The 21,140-nt window shown below is 61.5% G+C and overlaps 2 protein-coding genes across 8 annotated transcripts; both read right to left on the reverse strand.

Annotated features, from left to right (window-relative positions):
* Positions 1-423: 423 nt before the first annotated feature.
* Positions 424-10,328, reverse strand: CARNS1 (carnosine synthase 1). Of its 5 annotated transcripts, none has more exons than XM_059399996.1 (10): positions 10,162-10,328; positions 9,772-9,798; positions 8,188-8,461; positions 7,289-7,378; positions 6,552-7,039; positions 6,193-6,367; positions 6,017-6,102; positions 5,079-5,310; positions 4,700-4,980; positions 424-2,575 (listed from the first exon to the last, which is right to left on the reverse strand). In XM_059399996.1, exons 2-10 carry the CDS (start codon positions 9,772-9,774, stop codon positions 1,349-1,351), a joined length of 2,856 nt encoding a protein of 951 aa, XP_059255979.1. In that variant the 5' UTR covers positions 9,775-9,798; positions 10,162-10,328; the 3' UTR covers positions 424-1,348. The 5 variants fall into 5 exon arrangements, with proteins under 5 accessions (XP_059255979.1, XP_059255969.1, XP_059256005.1 ...); XM_059399986.1 differs by having other exon boundaries at positions 8,188-8,485; XM_059400022.1 differs by lacking the exon at positions 8,188-8,461.
* A 4,452-nt stretch (positions 10,329-14,780) lies between these two features.
* TBC1D10C (TBC1 domain family member 10C) lies at positions 14,781-20,847 on the reverse strand. 3 transcript variants are annotated; one of them, XM_059400035.1, is made up of 10 exons: positions 20,739-20,847; positions 20,305-20,483; positions 19,481-19,580; positions 19,159-19,266; positions 18,965-19,071; positions 18,695-18,809; positions 17,951-18,016; positions 17,638-17,827; positions 15,791-15,945; positions 14,781-15,461 (listed from the first exon to the last, which is right to left on the reverse strand). In XM_059400035.1, the coding sequence occupies exons 2-10, from the start codon at positions 20,454-20,456 to the stop codon at positions 15,114-15,116; spliced, it is 1,341 nt and encodes a 446-aa protein (XP_059256018.1). In that variant the 5' UTR covers positions 20,457-20,483; positions 20,739-20,847; the 3' UTR covers positions 14,781-15,113. The 3 variants fall into 3 exon arrangements, with proteins under 3 accessions (XP_059256018.1, XP_059256036.1, XP_059256028.1); XM_059400053.1 differs by having other exon boundaries at positions 20,757-20,845; XM_059400045.1 differs by lacking the exon at positions 20,739-20,847 and adding an exon at positions 20,617-20,726.
* Between the last annotated feature and the right edge of the window lie 293 nt (positions 20,848-21,140).

Here is a 21,140-nt window from a genome sequence, read left to right on the forward strand (position 1 = left end):
GGGCTCTGTAGGGGTGAATTCAGGCTGCATTAGATCTTGGATAGAGTTCTGACTGTTGTTGGAGGCCGTCTGGATGTGCATTCCAGCCGGATGGGGAGGCTAAATATGAACTCAGTTGGACAGAACTCAGGAGTCTCCAGGCTGGAGGAGGGTTATTTGATTGAATGTGGCCCTCTGGTTGTGATTCCACCCTCCAGAGACCCTCAGGTTTGAGTCCCCTTGTGAGTGACCATGGCAGGCCCCTGCTCACGGTCAACACAGAGGCCTGGCCAGTATGGCGTTTATCCTTAGCGTCAGAGGCTACAGGTATCCCTTGGCCACCTCTTCTCCTCTCTTCCCCAATTCCCATCTAGCTGAGTCTGAGAGTAGTTTTCCAAGTCTTGAGAACCAGATGTCAGGCCTTTCATTAGTTCATAAGCCTTTATTTGAAGAGGGATGCTTGCGGAGCAGGCCACAACTCCCGGGCTGCACAGGGGCAGAGTTATTGAGACAGACTCCCCTGAATCAGGAAGGGAGTGCAGATTTTCTTCTGCCAGTGCTGGTTAGTTATGCCAGAGGCCAATGTACCAAAGCTTGGTGGAGAAGGTGGGCGCTGCCTGGGAGGGGGCATTCCCTCATCTTAAGGCCACATCTGAATGAGGGCAGGGAGCTGAGTGTGGTTTAGGAGTGGAGCGGGCACATAAGACTTAGTAAAAGTGGAAACCTGGACCTTGTAGCTTGTCTCTTGACCCCCTGGCTACTGTGGTATGACCTTGAGGCAGTGATTGTTCCTGTCTGAGCCTGTTTCCTCATCTGTAGAACGGGGCAATGATGTCTACCTGGAAAGGAGATGGTTCCTGCTGGTCCCAGGTCCCTTGCTTCTACTGCTCAGGCCAAATGAGGCAGGCAGGGCACTGCCAAAAGTTGTCAGTGGGCTCTGGAAATATCCTGGGATTTGCTAAATGAGGGTTGAGGATAGGCCGTTTTATCTCAGGGTTTTGTGGGATTTATCCAAGGCCAGAGGCCAGTCAGCTTCTCGCGATGGGTGCACCCTGCAGGAAGAGAGACAGACCTGGAGCGATGCCAAAGAGGGGCTAAGTTTGGACCCATTCCCACCTCCCTGTCGTGTGTGTGCGCGCATGAACAGCTGTTGTTGCTTCTCCGTGGCTAGACTCGTGGGGCAGGACTGGGGCGTTCGGGCTGAACTGACAGCAAGAGGGCCCAGTGGCCCCCCTCACCATACTTTCTTTTATGGCCCTTTAGCTCGGGAGGCCTTCTTGTCAAATGGCCCTGACACTCTGGAACAGCCATGAGGCCTTGGGAGGGGGCCAGGCCGGGGTTGGGGCAGGGGTCTGGGGAGAGAGAGGCACTATTTGAAGTGGGACAGGAAGTGGGCAACCGGGTAGTGGGGCCCATCGATGCCCAGACCCTGGCAGAGGCCCAGCAGGCGGAGGCGAGCCTCAGCCGGGCTCTCCCCAGCACAGGCCACGCTGCAGTAGGGCTCCTCGTACTCGCCGGGCACCAGGATGTCCTCCAGCAAATTGAGGCGCAGCAGGCCCTGGTCGTGGAGAGCCTGCAGGGTCTCGCGGCTGGCGGTGGAACTCAGCACCTGCGGATGCTGGGACACCAGGCACATGACCCCCACCAGGTGGCCACGGGCCCGTGGGTGGGTGGGCAAGGCAGGCCGCAGGCCGCAGGCCACCATCGCTGCTGCCAGCAGCAGGTCCACACCATAGAGCTCCAGGATCCAGTCTCTCAGGTAGAAGCCGCCCATGCGGGGGTTGATCTCGATCAGTTTCGGCCCAGCCCCGGTCAGCTTGAGCTCCACATTGAACACCCCATCCAGCAGCCCACAGCCCAGGCAACAGCGGAAGGCTGCCTGCACCAGCTGGGCCTCCTGCTCCGGGGCCAGCCCCGTGGGCATGCAGGCCGCCGTCTCTGTGAAGCCAGGCAGCCTCGTGGGGCCATTGTCGGAGACGAAGGCGGCCAGCAGGCGCCCTCCAAACAGCACCAGATCCACGTCATGCTCGGTGCCCTCGACAAACTCCATCAGCAGCATGGCGTTGCCCCAGCCCAGCCCAATGCCGGGGTGGTCGGCCTCCCCCTGCAGGTCACGAGCGATCCTGGAAAAGTGTTCACGGCACTGTGGCGCGTCCTCCACCAGCCGCACACCCACCGCGCCCGCCCCGAACTCCAGCTTCATGACGCCGGGCAGCGGCACCTGGTGGACGGCCTTCTCCACGTCGGCCTCGCTCTCCAGTGGGCAGCACGGCACGGCATGCAGGGAGGGCGCGGGCCAAGGGGGCCCGTGGCAGCGCAGCAGGTGCAGCTGGGTGCAGCTCTTCTGCTTGGCCAAGCGCATGGCAGCTGGGGGGCTGCAGGGAAGCCCCAGTTCCTGGCAGAGCAAGGCCGTGAGCACGAGGCAGTCATCCCAGTAGGAGAAGCAGCCATCCAGCTGCAGGCCACGGGCCCGCACCAGCTCCGCCAGCAACCGTGCGTTCTCTTCATCCCGCCGGTGCTCTGTCACATCGAAATGGATGAAAGTCTGCACCAGCTGGGACGCAAAATGGTTGGGGTCCGACTCCACCAGGTGTAGCTGTGGAAACCACCAGGGCCCAACACATCCAGCTCAGCCTGTGCTGGTTGCTGGGACAATCGGATGGGGCCTAGAGCATGGTTTGGGCCCACAGGGGAGACAGACTTGCCAGTTCTAGGGGGCTCAAAAAATATTCCTTGATGGGCACCTGGGTGGCTCAGTGGGTTAAGCCTCTGCCTTCGGCTCAGGTCATGATCTCAGGGTCCTGGATCGAGGCCCGCATCAGGATCTCTGCTCAGCGGGGATCCTGCTTCTCCCTCTCTCGGCCTGCCTCTCTGCCTACTTGTGATCTCTCTCTCTCTCTGTTTCAAATAAATAAATAAAATCTTTAAAAATATATATATAGGGGCGCCTGGGTGGCTCAGTGGATTAAGCCACTGCCTTCGGCTCAGGTCACCATCTCAGTGTCCTGGGATCGAGCCCCGCATCGGGCTCTCTGCTCAGCAGGGAGCCTGCTTCCCCCTCTGTCTCTGCCTGCTTCTCTGCCTACTTGTGATCTCTCTCTCTGTCAAATAAAATAAAATCTTTAAAAAAAATTTAAAAAAAAAAATATATATATATATTCCTTGATGACTGACTAAATGGCAGGTGCCGAGTTTGCACATCCAACCCAGCCTGGCGGGGAGGGAAGGCAGCTGAAAAGAGGCAATGCTTAGGCTGGGAGCTGAGTAAGACTCAGCCAGAGGAAGGAGGCAGAGGGTGTGATCTGGGCAGGAGGAGGCTGGAGCAAAGAGGGGGTGCTCCTGGGCTCATTCTCTGACGAGAGCTTGTAGGGAAACTACCAGGGTTGGGAATTGAGAAAGGTGGCCTGGTGTCTTGGGACATCATCCTCTTGGTTGTCATTCACCCAAACAGTTCTGACCCTGGGGGTGCCCATGGAGGAATCCAGTGGGGCCCTGCACCCCAAATCTCACTGCCCGCTGGGGGAAACACAGACCAAAAGCGGCCGGTTCCCAGGGCAGAGAGTGCTCCTGAAGAGACGGGAGCGTGGCTGGGAGCACTGTAGCACTTGGCAGCATGAAGAGGAGAAAGACATTCCAAGTGGAGAGCACAATGTGCAAGGCAGGGAGTTAAGAGGCATGGGAATGGCTGGCAGGGTGAATTCCCAAGGGGGTGCTGTTGTACCGTGGAAGAGGGGAGAGGAGACCATTGTGGTAGATTAGAGCTGTGAAGAACTTGACCTCAGTTTTCTTATCTGTTCCATAGCGGATAAGAACTTCTACTCTGCTGGCATGGCTTCAGATTCTTTAATGTGAGGCCACTGCTGGGAACTTGATTCAGGATCTGTAAGCTGCTCCCCAGCACCCTCCTCGCGCCCTCAGGAATTCAACCCCCAAGAGCCTGCCCTTCCTGCAGGATGGGGTCAGGCTCCTTAGCCTGGCATTCAAGGTCCTGGTTCTGGTAGGAAACCTGAATGATAGCCCCGCCCCTCCTGCCCGTCTGCGCTGGGCTCTTTTTGCCCTGGAGGGCTCTGTGCTCTTCCTGAGGTCTCATTTCACCGGGCTGAGACAGAATTCGACCAGAAGCCAAAAAGAGTTTAAACTTCTGGGTGTCTCCGTCAGTTAAGCCTCTGCCTTCTGCTCAGGACGTGATCTCGGAGTCCTGGAATGGAGCTCGGCTTCTCCCTTTCCCTGCGCGTATCCCCCCACCCGCTGCTTGTGCTCTCTCACTCTCGCTCTCCCTCAAAAACTAAATAAAATCTTTAAAAAAAAAAAAAAAGTTTTGGGAAGGCCTGGGTGGCTCAGTCGTTAAGCGTCTGCCTTCCGCCCAGGTCTTGATTACAGGCTCCTGGGATCCAGCCCCGCATCAGGCTCCCTGCTTGGTGGGGAGCCTACTTCTCCGTCTCCCACTCCCCTTGCTTGTGTTCCCTCTCTCGCTGTGTCCCTCTCTGTCAAATAAGTAAATAAAATCTTAAAAAAAAAAGTTTAGATTTCTAACCTGGGCAGGGAGGCGGGCCCCAGCCCTACTCCCGGGCTCTAGAGCCCCCAGCGGGCCCGCCCAGCGTAGGCTCCGCCCCCAAAAATGCGGGCCCCGCCCCAAAGGCCTCAGCGCCCCGGCGCCCAGGGCCCGGCCTCCGCCACTGGGGCGGGACTGCGCGCCGGCCCCGCCCCTCGCCCCGCCCACCTTGATCCCGTAGTGGCGCGCGGCCTCCCACACGAACTTCTTGCTGACGCCGCCGGCGCCGATCAGCAGCAGCTGCTTGCCCTCCATGAGGTAGTGCGCGGACCGCCGCAGCATGGTCTCCACGAGCGGCGCGGCCGCCGCTTCCTCGGCCGCCGACCGCGGGCGCTGCGCGGCCCACAGCCCCTCGAGCGCGCCGCACGCCTCCAGACACGGGCCGCTGTTCAGCTCCAGGGCCACGGGGGTCAGCGTGCGGCCCTGCACCGTCAGCGCGAAGTCCACGCCTGGGCCGGGCCGGGGGCGCGGGCTCAGCACGGGCTGCCGTCCTGCCCCCCCCCCCCCCCCGGCCCCCCGGTCCCCGCCCCGGGCGGTGCGCACTCACCGAGGAAGTCTGTGCGAGCCCGGCGCCCGCCGCGCTGCTCCGCGCTCAGGCCGGCCTCCAGGGCCAGCACTGCGGCCAGCGCGGCCTCGGCCGCCGCCTTGACGCGCTGTCGCACGACCGCCACCTGCCCGGGTTCACCCAGGCCGCACCGGGCCAGAGCCACCTCCAGCGTCTGTGGCAAGGAGCTCTGGTGCCGCAGAGGCCGGTCCTCACGGCCCACGCTGCACACCACCTGGCCAGGGTGTGGCTGAGGGTGTGGGCCCAGGAGGAGCCCGCCCAGGACTCCTGCACCCGCCACCCCCTGCGCACCTACCCTTGTGCTGAGACCCAGGCCAGACCTCTCACTGGACATTCAAGTGGCACAAACCACTTTCCCTGCCACCGGGCCCTCTGGTCCTTTAGACCCTAAGGGGACTCTACCCAGGCTTCCACCTGTGCCGGGGTCTCTCTGCTCCTTGGAGGTTCCAAATACGCTTGTTCCTAGCTCCTGCAGGCCTGGGGGCCTGTGCCACCCTGATGTACCCCCCACCCCAGACCTCCATGAGGTCAGGGTTGAGCGACTCTGCCTCAGGTTGGCTCAGAGCTGTGTTCCCAGGAGGGTCCCCAAGCTTTCTTGAGTTCCCCAGCTTGGAGGCCCCTTCTACAGGACTCCAGACACAGGCAGTTCAGGGACCCTGGGTCAGCCTCTTCTGTGGGTAAGAGCTCCCTGGAAAGAGGATTCAGCCCTGGGCCCTGGTACCTAGTACCAGGCAGGGCTCCTGAGGTAGGAAGGGTGAAAAGGGGGGGGGGGGGGGCATCAGACCCCGGGGGCTTCCTAGAGACCACCAGGACTCCCCCCAGAGGTTAGGTCTTCTCTCTGCCTGGGGCCCTCAGCCCCTCATGAGGGCTGGGCTGGGGTGTGGCGGCGGGGTCAGGATCTAAACTTGGGCCAGGCTCACCTTGCTCAGCAGGGGCCTGTCCCCCTGGGTCCGACAGACCACCGCGCAGATCCGCACAGCCAGCGCAGGGCCAGGTGGGGGACTGCCTGGAGAAAGACAGTGAGGCCTGAGCCCGGCCCAGAGCCGCTGGGAGGGTGAGCCGAGCTCCCACTGCTGGCTGGCGCGGGGGCTCTCACCTGGGAAGGGCAGTCGGGCAGGTGGGCACACAGCCTCCACCAGGACACTCTCCTCCTCCTCCAGCTTCTCCAGCAGCGCCAGCACCGTGTCCGCCACTGCGCCCAGCTCCCCTCGCGGGTGCACACGCAGGGCCTGCCGCCCCCGCCAGCGCCAGCCACTGAGCTTGACGGCCACCTGCAACGGGGAAGGGAAGCAGGCCTCCTTACCACCCCACGACCCCGTGGGGTACCAGAGCATCCAGTGTGTAAACGGAGGTACGAAGGGAGGGCATTGCCAAGTTCGCAGCAGGCCCGGGGAACCATCCCCGCGTTCTATCCTGCTGGCATCTGCACAGACCTCGGAGGCGGGAGCCTGTTACCTGCAGGGCATCACCCAGGGCACCCGAGTGCAGAAAAGCCCCCACTTCCTCCTTCACCAGTGTCTCCTGGTCCTCTTTGCCACTGAGCTCCACCAGCCGTAGGCCCGGGCTGGCCTCCCCTCCCCGCAGCAGGGCCGGTGGCTTATAGGTGAAAGCCAGGGTCGCTGGCACGGCCACACCACCCTGCTGAGCCAGCAGTCGCCTTGTCAGCAGCCTGTCCTCCAGCAGCCGGGCCAGCTCAGCCGAGGCTCCCGTGGGGCAGGTCAGGTCACGGGCAAGTTCAGCTGCCTCTCGACCCCGGCCAGGTCCCAGCCCCAGGCCCGCCAGGAAGTAGGTGGCTTGGCGTGGGGGGACAAAGTCATCCAGGAATGTCAGGCCCCCTGGGTGGAAGCTCACAGCCTTAGAGACCAGGAGGACCGCCTCGCCCGGCTGCCCGGGTGCTGGCACCTTCGTCAGCCAAGCAGGGGACAGGCAGAGGAGCATGTTTCCTGTGGGCAGAGGGAAGAGGGTTGCTGGCCAGGGAAGGCTTCATGCCCCCATGCCCTCCACCGCCAGCCCGGGGCCCTGGGTAGTGGGGGGCAGCTGCTCCGGGAACCCACCCCCACTCAGAGCGTGGCAGCTGGCCCAGTGGAATGCAGGCACTTGCCAGGGTCAGTGGGTATTTCGGGATGTGGCCGGGCCAGGCGAGGGCTGCCCTTTCTGTCGGAGCATGTGGAGGAACATGGGCACATACTCACCCGGGCTCTGGACCCCACCCTCCAGGAGCACAGACAGAAAGGTGCTGGGGGATCCCAGAATGCATAAGGTCACCTCCGCACCAGGGCAGCCTGGGGGGGTGGGGGCGGGGAGAACATGGCCAAGCTCAAGAGGGGTTCCCCCCCCCTCTCTTGCTGCCTACCCTTCCCTGCCCCATAGCCCCGCCCCCCATGCCCCCACCCACCCCATCCCTCGTCCCTCTGGTGCAGGCTGGAGAGGGAAAGGGAAGCTGCCTGCCCATCCTGCCCGGGTGAGGCGGACTCCCTCCTCTCTCTAGCTAGCCTGGAATGTACTGGAGGCTGAGTGACTGGAGACCTGGGTTCTAGCCTGGGCTCTGACACTGACTTTCTCTGGGACCCGTGGCCCCCATGCGGTGCAGTTGCTGGGGGTGGGAAGAGTGGGGAAATGTCCCTGTGCCTCAGTTTCCCAGTCTGTGATTTTCATGTATTCTAGCTGGAAACCCTGTGTCCACATAGAACTTTTGTGGCCACCTGATCTATAAAAACAGATATAAAAATAAATACAAATAAAACTGATAAAACTGGGAAGCAGTTTTGGGTCCCAACTGTTAGCGGCTTCCACAGCAGCTCCCAAAACCCATCTATAGGAGCTCCAACTCCACAGAACCTAGATTACAAATCCCACGGCTGGGTCTTCTGGGGACAGGAGGGAAGCCTTGATCTCTGACTTTACTGGTGCCAGATGCCCTTTGAAACAATGCTTGCCTGCCCGAGGTTGACTGGCCTTGCCTCCCTGGCTTCGGATCCAGCCAGAGCCTGGGGGAAGGGGCTGACCTTGACAGGGATGGAAGCAGGCTGGGCTGAGAGCACCTCCTCCCCGCCCCCCCAGGGCTGTCCCCCACCCTGGAGCCCCTGGGCACCTGTGCGGGGCACCTGGCTGCGGTCCTGGGTCTCCGGAAGGCCAGCTTGCTGCAGACAGCTCTGCAGGAGGCTGTAGCCGTAGACAGTCCAGGCCCGGGCCTCCGCCCCCTCGAGGGAGCCCTTGCAGTCCAGGCCCACGTCCTGGCGCCAGGAGCCAGGGAAGCAGCCTGGGGGCGGCAGGCCAGAGCCGCCTCCCCATGGACCCTCCTCTTCCTCCAGGTCCTTGGAGCCCAGGGGGCAGTCCCAGTCGGGACCCAGCGGATCCAGGGAGAGCTGAGAGGGGCAGAAGTGGTGGGTCTGGGGTAGGGCGAGCAAAGGGCCCATTAAGTCACTCAAGGGTATAAGCCCTCCACACCCCTAACCTTGGGCTATGTTCAGGGCAGACACTGTCCTAGGAACCCGGGGGGATGGTGTTGGATTAGGGGGTGAAGGCCTGTCACCAGGAACATGTAGGTAGGGATGCTTTGCAAATCCAGGTACAGTGCTCCAGGGGGGGCAGGGGGAAGGGTAGGAAGCAATGTGCCGCTGGCTGGACCACTGCCCCCCATCCCATGCTGAGGTCTGTCCTAGCTTGGCTCGTAGGACTAGACGTACGTGTTGGTCTGTTTTGTTCACTGAAGCAGTCCTAGCACACCATAGCTGCTCCGTAAACACGGACTGAGAACAGATGAACGAACCGAGCAATCACTTGGGCTGCTCATTCCCCTCTGGCCTCGGTAACCTGTCTATCACCATGGGGAGCTCTGCTGAGACCTGGATGTGTAGATGAAGCTGTCCCATGGCCACCCAGGTAGGCCTTAAGGACCTACTGTGTGGCCAGCCCTGTGCAGGGCACTGGTCGGGGAAAAAGCTGGTGCCCCTTTTTCAGATGTTCTGAGTCACAGAAATGCTTTCTTTGGATGACATTTTACACCCCTGCCCCTCTCTGAGGCAGGCTAACTCCCAGTGAGGCTACTCAGACTCTGTGTGACCATAGGTGGGGACAGTAGTGGGCTTATCCTCTGGGGGACAGCCTGAGCAACCTTGGGTAAGTTACAAGGTTTCTTTGGCCTTGGGGGGTGGGGGGCTGGCACCTGCCCGGTCCCACCCCAGGAGACCGGTGAGGCTTAGCCTTCAGCCATGGGGATGCAGTGTGCTGCGGCCGGGAGGGCACGTCTGCGCCTGAGACCTGGGCTCGAATCCAGACTGACCAGTTCCAAATTCTGAGCCTCGTGCCTTCACTTAGAAGGTGTGTTCCAAAAAGAAGAAGAAGGTGTGCGTCCCCTGAGAGCCCAGACCGTGCTCTCACTGCTATGTCCCCAAGCCTGGAATGGTGTCAGGTGCATAGCAGGGGCTCAAGAGATGTTGTGGAATGAATGACCGCCAAAGGGGACCACCTGTGCCCGTCCCCGGGGCTGCTGGGGGAGCCAGAAGTGCCTAGCCCGCAGCAGCTGCATGTCCCACGCACCCGGGGTCATAGGTCTGAGCTGTCTGCACAGGGGAGCCCCCAGGGTGAGGCTTTTGGGTGCCAAACACTGCCCTCTGGGCTCTCCCTCTGACAAGGGGCTTGGGCCTTTTGAGGGGAAGGAGCAGAGGAGACTCACCATCTTACAGGTGCAGTGGCTGAGAGACTGATGGCAGAGACAGAGACGAAGGAGGGAGTCAGGGCAGCGTAGTCTGCACCCCACTGCCCAGCCCCTAAGACTCTAGAACAGAGAGGCGGCTGCCAAGGCCCAAGTGTCCTGACCCTGGCATGTGTCCAAGGCTGCCCCACCCCCCCAACCCAAGGGGGTGGGATTTCTGCGGCCCGGCCCCCGGGGGTCCTGCCCACCTACCCCCCAGAGCTCAAGCCTTGCGGGTTGTGCCAGGTCCGATTGGGGTCCTAGCATCCCGCCCTTCCAGCGGGGGGCGCGCTGGGTCCCCACGGCCCCTGGCCCCCGGTCCCTGGCCCCCCTCCCTGGCTCTCCCGGGGGCGCGGGCAGGAGCCGGGGTACCTGGAGGGCTGCAGCGGCTCGACGGGGCAGGCGGGCGGCGCGCAGCGGCGGGGGTTTGGCGGCGGCAGCGGCGGCGGCACAGCGGGAGCGGGCGGCGCCGCTTTATATAGAAGCGACCGGGGCATGCCCAGTGCGGGGCGGGGGCGGCGCGGGGCCCCGGCCGGCACCCCCTCCGGCCGCCCCAGCGCTCCGGTGCAGACACCCGGCCCCCAGCCCGGCACCTGGGCTCCGGGTGAAGCCTGGAGGGAGGGCAGACCAAGGGAACCGGGATCGCAGCCGCAGGGCTGGGGCGAGGGACAGAGACAGAGTCCGGAATGGAAGCGGGATGGAAGAAAGGGAGCCCGAGAGAGGAGGAGGGGAGGGGGAGAGCAGGAGAGGGCAGAGAGGGGTGTCGGGGCTGCCCTTGGCCTTTGGGGGTGGGGTGGCCAGGAGATCAGTCAGGGCACAGGATCTGGAGTCCTGCCCCTGGATGGAGTCCTGAGCGCCCTTAGCACACCCAGGCCCCAGCAGCCGGCCGCAGCCATGAGCCCTGTGCCCTGAGCCAGACTCTCCCAGAAAGGCCGGGTTGGACGGGGGTCCCTGTATGTCTGTGGGGCTCCTGCCTCACCTCTCCTGGCCCCCGTCAGAGTAGGGATCAGTCGGTAAGAGGACCCCACAAGGGCAGGCCCCGTTTCCTGGGAGACCCTCTGCCCTGCAGGAGGCCAAGAGGGAAGGGGGTGCCCAAGCTGCAGGCTTCCGGTGGATGTGAGCCCAGGAAAGGGGTGTGCACCGGGTCTGTCTTGCTCATTGACACCCACGTCTGCTGGACGTGCCGGCAGTGACACCCAGTCTCCCCAGGACACACGACCTTACCCCAGGTTCGCTTACCCAAGCACCCACAGAAAACACCTCAAGAGACCCGGCTCACGACCACAAATTCAGGGACTCACACCCTCTCCTTGAGTGTCCCAGGAGGCGGGTGTCGGACCTGGGCACTTCCCTTTCCTGGTCTGAACCTCACTCTCCTCCTGCCTAAAACGGGGCTAGTTCCCATCTCTCAGGGCTGGGGGGGGCGGTGGTTAGTACTGGGTCCCCTGCACACGCACCACACATAGCCTGTGGTTACAATCCCAACAGCTTACAGCCTCAAACCCACAGCTTCTCCCTCCTTGTCTCTGAGTTGGAGACTCCATGGCTGTCCTTGAGAACCTTCTGGGCTGGGGTCCAGTGGCATCTGTGGGGGCTGAGGTGGAGGCTTTGGCTGTACAGAGGACCCACCCCTGTCTACCACTGAAGGGACTCAGAGGGGAGAAATGATTCATCCAGCCTCCGTCCAGCCCAGCCCACATTCCCCACACAGCTTTCCAGGGCCGGCTGCTCGACGCCCTCCCTGGAATGAGGTGTGGCCACTGGAGAAGTCCATTCTCTTGCCGCATGGGTTGCCTGAGCCCCACCGCGATCCCACTGGTGGAAACAGAGGACACAGATGTCATCAAGAAGCATGAGCTTAAGCACTTAACAAGAGTTAGAAACTGAAATTCAACTGAATAAGTGTTAGGGATTTGATTGACTTCACTCAACAATTCACATACTGGGCAGCAGCCCATCTAGCAGAGAGAGGAAGGAGCTCTGAGCAGAATGAAAAACTTATAGGCAGAAGGGAGCAAGGGCGAGGATGTTGTACGGGCAAAACAGCGGGTTGGGTTTTGCAAGGTCGCCTTCCTTTAGGGGATGGCAGAGGTCTAGCAGGTGACCTAACTAGTGCTAACTAGTGCTGGCAGGTGAGTCCTGATCCTTGTTAAAGATTTCATTTCTGGGGGCACCTGGGAGGCTCAGTGGCTTAATAGTCTGACTCTTCTTCTTCTTCTTCTTTTTTTTTTTTTTTTTTAAGATCTTATTTATTTTAGAGAGAGAGTGTGTACAAGCGTGGGGGTAGAGGGTAAGAGAATCGCAAGCAGACTCCAGGCTGAGCTGGAGCCAATTGCAGGGCTCGATCTCACAGCCCCTGAGCTAAAGTCAAGAGTCAGACATTGAACCGGCTGAGCCACCAGGCACCCCATGTGTCCCGCTCTTGATCTCAGCTCAGGTCTTGATCTTTCTGCTGGTGAGAGGCGGAGCAGGGATCTTCCATCTGCTAGAGCGTGTACACACCGCACAGAGAGCGATCTTGGGACTGGAGTGGGAGCTTTTATCTCATTATCTATAGGAGAAAATCGAGCTCAGACAGCGAGAGGACATTTCCTATACAGGGACTTTGCAGGGAGTCCGAGTCTGGCTTCTGGACAGAGTGGGGATGGGGACTCTCTGGGGTGCAAGATGGAGACCATGCACCCTTCCCCATGACCAGGCGGGGATCCATCTGCCCTTCTGCCTTTTAAAAAAGTGTGTTTGTTTATTAAGTAATCTCTACACCTAACATGGGACTCAGACTCAACAACCTCGAGATCAAGAGTTGCATGCTCTTCTGAGGGAGCCAGCCAGGAGCCCCTGTCCGTTCACTTTTTTGCTTGGCCCCCACTCCTGTCCCCGGGGCTGACCCAGGCCAATGGACATCTCTGGGTGCCATCCCAGCTTCAGTCCCTGCAGACTAAGTACCATCAGATTCCCCGAGCCCCCCCTTCCAAGCAGGTTTGTCGAGAGCTGCCAGGTTTGCTGAGTATGGTTGTTCAGGTTGCTCACTGCACAAAAGCTCCCAGCTGAGAGTGGTCACTTCCCCTCTGCCACACAGGGGCTGCGTGTGGCTGGAGAGGTGTCTTTTCCCAACTAGCACACAGGTGCTGTAGGAGCTAGCACAGCCTTAGGAGGACAATGTGTACAGAAGTGTTCACATGAGGGAGCTAGTTTTCTTCTGGTCTGACACCCCCACACCCTACCCACCTCAGGGTCCCCACATAGATGTTTGATAATGGCACCTGCCCAGAAAATGCTTCCCTGAGCAAAAAAGGCATTGATTCAGCCCTAGCTGGAGGAGTCCTGCCAGAGAGCATTTGCCTCTAGGGTCTATGACCAGTGGGACCTACTGTCACCATGGCCCCCCTCCCAGCCTCATGACAGATTCCCGGGCCGGGCTGAGGTTGCTGCTTTCCTGCTTCCCCACCCTCCGAGCAGAGCTGAACCCTTGGAGGGCAGGGAGTCTAGGAGCTGACCCCAGGGGTAGGCCCCCCCACCCTACCTGCTGCAGAGCCTGGACTGCACTCGATGCCCTAAAGCTAAGGTATTGCCCAGAAGACACAAAGACCTGAACTCTAGTGGCTCTAACCCCCAACAGTGAACTTGGGCTGGGCACTCCATTTCCCCTTTCTCTAGTGAGGTTATCAGTGCTGCCTGCAGAGGGGGAGGGGATCCGAGAAAAGGGTCTGGGAAGTGTGGGCGAGTGGGTTATACTTAAGCCACAGGTACTTTAGTGGGGCAGGGATGAGGGAGGGAGGGCCCTAGAGGTTCTCTTTACCTCCCAGGGGCCCAGATGCTGCCCCACATTCCAAGGGGCTGGGACTCAGGCTGGGGCAGGGCCAAGGGTGTGGGTGGGAGCAGGAGAGAGAGCATCCCCAGGAGGACAGACCTGGGTGAGCACCCAGTTGTAGGGGGCAGTTTCATGGCTGCTGATGTGGAGGCAGGGGTAAACCTGGGGTCTGCCACGTGCTGCGAGATCTTGGCTGAATGTCCTCCCCTCCCGAACCCCAATTTCCCCCAGGAAACTCTGCAGACCTTGGTCTGGACCTCCATGTTCCCTCCTCTCGGCGGTAGGCTCCCTCGGGTATGGGATGGTCTGCCCGAGACCCAGGGCCTGGCCAGGCACATACTAAGCACCAAACGAACACATGGAAGAGCGAATGCCCTGTCGCCAGAGCATTCCACATCAGGGCTCTGACCAGCAGCCAGGCCAGTGTTCCAGCACAGCCACTGGGACACACAGGTTGACTATTCCACCGTGGAAACAGGAGTCCAGATGCTTTCTCCCACTGCTCCAAAGTCCTGCCACGCCCTGCCACCCTCCCCCCTGCTGGGGCGGGCCCCCAGGGAGGCAAAGCACCCTGGAACGGGCACTGTAGGGACACAAGCCGGCACTGGAGCCAGCCCTGTTGCCCTGTTGTCCTGGTGATGGCTCATGTCACGGGTACCCCAGGCACCCACAGGGGCAATTATCAAGTGTGGGAGGGAGTTTCCATGGTGGCAGTCCCGAGGGGGCGCAACCAGGGCTTTGGGGGTGGGCAAGGGCCTGTGGGACCTTTCTCCTTTGTCCTGGTACAGTAGGCTTTTGTTCTGGCCTGGCTGTCTCTGAGAGCCGGACAGGACCATGGGTGGGGGGCAGACTTGGGTTAGAGTCCCCGCGCCCCTTGGGGTCCTGAACCAACCTGGGAGGAGGGGAAGAGTAGGAGATAGACCCCCCACTTCCCAGCCCAGCCTCCACTTGGGGACCCTTCCTCCCGCAGGTGCCAGAGCCTTACCTGCCCGCAAGAGGCTGGGCGAGGCGGCTCCCCATTGGATCCTGTGGCTGGTAAACAGCTTTCAGCAGCCAATGGGCAGCTTCGGTGTGTCCCGTGGGAACTCGGGGAGGGGGGCGTGGAGAGGCAGGGCTGGGGGGGGGGGGGGAGGGGGGGAGGAGGGGGGGTGGGGAGCCTTCAATCCAAATCCATCCAGGCTTCTGCTTAGTGAGATTTATTCTAGGTCTCTCCAGGAGCCCTTTGGGGTCCCCTAGCCCAGCCAGGTGCCCTGCACCCCGCACTCCTTCTGTGCCCGCTTCCATATTTGCAAGGGCGGGGGCACCAGGATGGCTCCGCGGGAGAACGGCAGGCCCGGGCCCGCGACACCGCACTCCGTGGCCTTCCTTCATCCTCGTGTCGCACAGTTCCTGGCCAGGGAGACGCCAGACCCCAGCGGTAAAGTGCAGGGCCCATTTCTGAGGCGGGCATCAGCCCATCGGGCAATCGGGCTTCGGGGACACTGAGTCCGTGATGCCCTCAGAAGTCGAACCTTCAGAACCGGGTATCCAGGAAGGAGGTGGAGCCTCGATGAGACCTGGAAGGGCCCTCCAGAGGGGGACCCCTGGGCCGAGTCAGGAGCCCATGGAAGGTCTTGCCTCGGGTCTGGGGCTTGCGCCTCGTTGGCCTGGGCTCCTCTGGGGGCTGCACCACGATTTGGGGCACCTCGGGCCTGGTGTCTCCTCGCACCCCTGCCAGCTGCTGGGCCTCAAAGATGGCTTGGGCCCCAGGCAGGCGGGCCTGAGGCCTGGGGGGTGGCCCGGACGTGGACTCAGGCAGCCGGGCCAGCTGGACCCTGATTTCCCGCTGCAGGTCGTGCTCAGACAGGGCCACGCTGTGCACCTGTGGGGAGTGGCTGGTAGTGAGTGTACCCAGACTGGGGGGTGGGGGGGTGGGGCAGGAAACCATGAGGTCCCCACAGGGCGGGCAGGACACAGCCCCAGGAAGTGGCTGAGGGCTGAGGGACTGACAGCCTGACAGCCAGACTCACTAAGGGAACCGTAGAAAGCTACTTGAAGCCTGGGGTTTTCAGCTTTTCTGCTGCTCAGAAGACAGGAACTGGGCCCCGGGGCTCACTCTGTCTTCTGGCTGCGTAACTCAGTTTCCCCCACCTGAGCAGCAGGGGCTGGGCCATTGTGAAGGCAAGGTGGCGGGGAGGGGGGGGCACCCACCTGGGACATGAAGACCTCCTCCTGCAGCTGGGTGGGTGGGATGGCTCGCAGGGCACCGAGGGTCTCCAGGAGCCCGGGGCAGGCCAGGCGCTGTTCTGTGGTGCCCAGAGCCAGGCGCACGAGCGTTAGCCCCACTCGGAACAGCACCTTCACGCCTGCGGGCCGGGGGGCTCACTCAGTGCAGGGCCAACCCTGCCCCTCCTCGGTTCTGTACCTGACCCTGCCCTCCGCCAGACGCCTTCCACCCTCCCGCAGCTCTGCAGCCTGACTCAGACCAGGAGCAGTGACAGTGGGACCTCGATGTGGGGGCTGAAGCTTCCGGGCAGAGCGGCGTGCCAGCAGCCAGGGGACACAACTCCCCACACCTGCTCTCTGCGTCTCGGCAGCTGGTCCCTGCGAAGAAGGCCTTTCCAGCTCAGTTCTGTGACCTTCTCTTTCTAGAGAGATTCTCGCCAGAGCTCTCCGCCGCTAAGCCAAGAGCACAGAGCAGGCGAGCACACACCCAAGCACGCACGCTCACGGGCACGCGCAGGTGTGACCTTGGGCTGTCCCACAGCCTCAGAATCCCTTCCAGGTAGCCTTGAGTCTGGGGACCAGTGAGGCCTAGTGACGACCGTGCCTCATAAAGAAATGATCACCAGCACGCGTGTCATCACCATGACGAAACGGAGCTTGTGACATTGCCTGTCCCGGGCTCGGTGGAGAGGACAAAGAGGGCTCCGCCTGCCCTGCCTGGTCCTTGAGATCTGGGGCTGGAGGGGCGGTGACACATAGATGGCAGCTTGGACACCTGTGACCAGGGCTCTAAGGGGGCCTGTAGCCAACTGGGCACACAGCAGGTGCTCAATAAACGTACAGACTGATTTCTGCCATTTTTTGGTTGTAACTGCCAGACAACCCAAAGAGAGAGAATGCAGGTGGGTTACTGATGGGGGTACCGAGACAGAGCCCCGAAGTCCCAAAACGTCCCGCTCAGCTCTGCCCCAAACTACCCCCACTCTTGGCCTGACCTATCTGGCTTCCTCTCTCCCCACACCCACACCCCGAAGCTGGCAGCAGCCCGGACCGTGTGGACAGTGTCTCTCCTGGCCTCCCGGCCTCCACGGCGCCCTGCAAGTCCGCCGCCCCATGGAGAGGCCAAAAGCATCTTGGAAACAGCACTCTCCTCCTACTGTTCCCTTAACACTCTGTCACACCCCTTGTTTTATTTTCTTCATGGCACTTATAACAATCTATAAATACCTTTTTTTTTTTTTAAGCTCTGTGCCCAACGTGGGGCTTGAACTCGCGACCCCGAGATCAAGAGTCACGTGTTCCACCATGGAGCCAGGCAGGCGCCCCTATAAATATCGTGTTAATTTGGTTGCCGTTGGCTCCCATCCCCACCCCCACCAGAATGTAAGCGTCGGTCACCCAGCGGTCCCGGCGTCCTACGGCCATGCGGGGCACAGCGAGGGCTCACCCAGTGCTCTTCCACTCCCACCGGCCCTGTCCCTGGCACTGGCCATGCTCACTGAGCCCAGCCCCCGAACAGCTCCTCTGCTGGGATCTCCCCAGCTCTGCTCCACATCCCCTCCCTGGCCCCAGCCCGCCCCCAGCAGAGCCTCCCTCCCTCCGGGAGTCTCGTCACAGAGGCAGGGGCGGCCAGTCATGGCACGGCAGGCGGGGGCTGGGCTTCTCCCCCCAGAGCCAACCCAACGCCATCAGCCTTGGCACGCTCTGGCACCCCCGGCCGGGACCAGGATTGGCAGTGGCAGGTGGGGCAGAGCGGAGCTGGCACTCTCGTCCCTGTGCGCACCCCGAGGCTCCCAGCCCAGGCCACGCCTCCCCTCCAGCTGTCCACTCACCCTCGCTGAGGAAGGCGTCCCAGACACGCAGCACGGTGGGGAAGGGCAGGGAGCGGGCGAAGAGACACAGGAACCACTCGGGCAGGTAGAGCAGAGGCCCGACGCCCACCTGCTGCAGGTGCTTGTGCACGCGCGGGAGCAGCCGTCGAAGCAGAGCCGTGAACACCTCGGCGTCCAGCTGCACGGCCTCCTACAGCCGCGTCCATCAACACGTCCACTCCCGAAGCCCAGGCCCTGCCCCTCTCCGTCGCCCGGCCCCTGCCCGCCTGCCCAATCCCTCCCGGCGCCCTCTGGCCCCCTCCCAGCTTCTCACCATATGAGGCCCATAGTAGCCAGGGAGGTAGACCTCGCAGATCTGTACCAGGCACCAGAAGGCCTCCTGGGTAGGGGCACAGGCTGTAAGCGCCCCCACCCAGCGGATCACAGAAGGAACCACAGGGTAGGGGAAAGGAGCACAGGGGAGGGTCCTCTGTACCCTCTGGGGTGACTCTGGAGCCTGAAGCCTAAGCTCTGGCTCTTACTGAAAGTCTCCCCACTGGCCAGAGGCCTAGCAATGGGTTTAGGGAGTCGGAAGTCATAGGGTTCGTGATGTTGAATTTCAGAGTCACAAATTTGGGGCTCAATGGTCAAGGGTTGGGAGGGTCCCAGAGTTCAAGTCCTGAGCTCCTGGGGTCATTGAGATGATAGTCCCAGGGCTCAGAACTGGGAGTCATGAGGTCAAGGTGATGATGTCCAGATTCTCAGGTCACTGGGGCAGGGAGCAGGGGCCAAGGATCCCCGGTTCCTGGAGTCAATGTCATTGGGCTTGAAGGTCACTGAAGTTGGTCGTCATGAGGCCCTAGGTCACTCGGACAGGATCTGGGAGTTAAGGATCCCAGGTCCCTGAGTCCAGAGTTCCTGGGGTTGGGGAGGTGGCGGTCATGGATCCAGAGCCCAGGATGACTACGTCCATATGTCACTAGGATGTGGGTCAAGGGTCTCAGGGGCCTGAAGTCCAAGTCCCCAGGGTTGGGGTTTCAGGGTCCCAAGCCTCTGGATTGGTGTCAAGGGCACTCACCTCTGGGGGCAGATGCATAAGCAGCACAGCGGCCACAGGGCCTTGGGCCTGACAGTAGCCCTGTTCAGGCCGATGCAGGGTGTAGGCCTTGAGTACCTGCAGGAGCCCCTGCTGCCTGTGCCAGGAGACCCCATCAGGGCCGGTCCTCCATGTTGCCCTCCCCCACCCTCAGGGGGCCTCTTCCCAGGCTATAAAGCTATGGTAGGGGTCCAGGCCGATGGCTCTGGAAGCTGTGGGCCTGGAGGTCCCTGGGTGTCCCTGGCCGCCTACCCGTGACCCTGGGGCGACACAAACATCTCGTGTAGAGGAAACTGGCGGTGCAGATCCCGGCTGATGGTCTCCATCCACTGTGGGTCTCCAGGGGCTTCGGCCAGTTCCTGCGGGCAGACAGCAAGGTGGGTGTGAGGGCTCAGAGTGGCGAGGGGCTCTGGAAAGGGGAGACAGGGACCCCTGGCAACAGTTACCTGATAGGTGCCTGGGCTGTTCTTCTGACACACATGCGCCCCGCACAACAGGGGCCAGCAGCGGGCCCGCAGAGCCGAGGGGATGCCTTTCCGGCACTGCATCTTTACCTGCAGGTGAGGCCAAGGCCAAGTTCGATGAGCCAGGCCAGCATCCCCCGCTCCTGCTGGCACATCCCAGCCCCAGCCTGTCATGGGGCAAGGGGCACTCTGGGCGGGAGGGGGTACAAAGGCAGGAGGTGCTGGGACACAGGAGGGGTAAATTTTACCGGGGCAGGGACAGAGGCAAAGCGGGCTGAGACAGGGAGCCCCACGCTCCCCTCACCTTCTTGTACCGCCGAGACATGGTTTTCTCCCAGTGCGAGGTCATCTCTACCCACTTCATCTCCCGCTGGCGGATAAGGTCTGCAGGAGGGTGACCTGGCCTGCGGGCACATGGCATAGGCACGGGGGCGTCAGCTAGCTGTTACCCAGGGCCCACATCTGCCATCCTCCATGCTGCCCCGGGAAGCTCAGCTCCTGGCCCTGGAGATCTCTGGGGAGCCCTGGGCGGGTAACCTGTCACCCAGGAGCTGCCAGTGGTTATCATAGGGATAGGAAAGGATGTGGCTCTGATGTGGCAGAAGCAGGAGAGACTGAAGGGGGTGTGTAGGTGTGTGTTGGGGGAGGGACCAGCTAACTGTCCCCTAAGATAGGAACACAGACAACTCATTAAGAGAAGCAAGGTGGGCAGAGCCATGGACTAGAAGCCAGGAGTCCTGAGTTCTAATCTGATTCCATCTGATCTGCTGTGTGACCTTGGGCAAGTTCCTATCTGGATTGTTTTCCTGTCTGTATATTGGAATAGGGAGAGGCGAGAGGTAAAGTGTGGGTTCTTTGGTTGGGTTCTTGGATTCTAGGAGAAGACTATTTGCCTCCAAGGACAGGTGCAAATTCTGAGAGGTTGAGGGTAAAAGAGGCATGTGAGGGACATTGCTGCCTTGTCCCTGCCAGCTTTAGGACTCCACCCGGAGCATGAAGAGGGGTGACACTGACTGAGTTCCCAAACCCTCCAGGACCCTCGAGGTTGAGCCTCACTCCAGAATTTAGCCCTCAGCCCCCAACCTCAATCCCAGCACCCCACTGCCCCCCAGTCCCTTCCCTTCTTACCCTGGCTCTGCTGAGCTGCCCCCAATGAAGCCATAGCGATCAGCCTGGCGATATGGGCCGGGCCCACTCAGCTCGGAGTCAGACCCCAAAGAGCTGGAGTCATCCTGCCCCTCGGAAGTTTGTATGAGGTCCTCCCCCAGGGCCTGGGCCATGGTGCCCCAGACCCAAGCTACCACGGGCTGTAGGAGGTGGAGAAAGCCAGTGTGAGAGGCTGCTTCTGGCTAGCCTGGGACCTGGGCTCCCATCCAGCCGATCGCCAGCCCAGGGACCTGGCTGCAGGGTTCAGAGGGGAGAGGCATCAAGGCATCTCACCAAGCCCCTTCTGGCCCCTCTTTCATTGGAGTGGGAAGAGGGCCCTGAAGTGGCAGAAAAGCCAGGCTTCTGGATGGAGGCCCAGCCCCAGACTCAACCCCTGCCCCCCCAGGCCAGCTTACCTCTCTGCGGCACCTCACCTCCTCCTCTCACTTCCTCCTCCGGGCAGCCTCAGCAACCCGCTGGGGGGCCCCTCCCACACTCCCCTCCCAAGTGTGTGGGGGGGTGATCACCCCTTCCTCTCCCAGGCTCTTCCGGCCTGCCCAGGGCTGTGGGCTCCTCCCCTCCCCTCCCCATGGGCTGAATGGCTGCAGACTTGGGTTCCTGCGGTGGGTGTGAAGGGGCCAGGACCCACCCTCGCGGTACCGAGGCCAAGCCCCCTCCAGTTTTGAGGTTGTCAGCTTGTAAAGCAATCCAGGATTCCAGGGAGACCTGAGTGGCTCCGTCAGTTAAGTGTCTGCCTTTGGCTCAGGTCCTGGTCTCAGGGCCCTGGGATCAAGCCCCACATTGGGCTCTCTGCTCAG

Source organism: Mustela nigripes, chromosome 1, assembly GCF_022355385.1.
Source record: "Mustela nigripes isolate SB6536 chromosome 1, MUSNIG.SB6536, whole genome shotgun sequence".
Taxonomy (NCBI): domain Eukaryota; kingdom Metazoa; phylum Chordata; class Mammalia; order Carnivora; family Mustelidae; genus Mustela; species Mustela nigripes.

Excerpts from the sequence above, each read along its gene's own strand:
- CARNS1 (XM_059399986.1), bottom strand. Across the intron at positions 7,040-7,288 it reads GGGTGGGGTCCAGAGCCCGG|GAAACATGCTCCTCTGCCTG; the intron begins GTGAGTATGTGC and ends CTCTGCCCACAG. Across the intron at positions 5,311-6,016 it reads ACAGGCCCCTGCTGAGCAAG|GTGGTGTGCAGCGTGGGCCG; the intron begins GTGAGCCTGGCC and ends CACCCTGGCCAG.
- TBC1D10C (XM_059400035.1), bottom strand. The coding sequence starts at position 20,456 with ATGGCCCAGGCCCTGGGGGAGGACCTCATACAAACTTCCGAGGGGCAG. Across the intron at positions 17,828-17,950 it reads GCTACTATGGGCCTCATATG|GAGGCCGTGCAGCTGGACGC; the intron begins GTGAGAAGCTGG and ends ACGCGGCTGTAG. Across the intron at positions 15,462-15,790 it reads AGGAGGTCTTCATGTCCCAG|GTGCACAGCGTGGCCCTGTC; the intron begins GTGGGTGCCCCC and ends CACTCCCCACAG.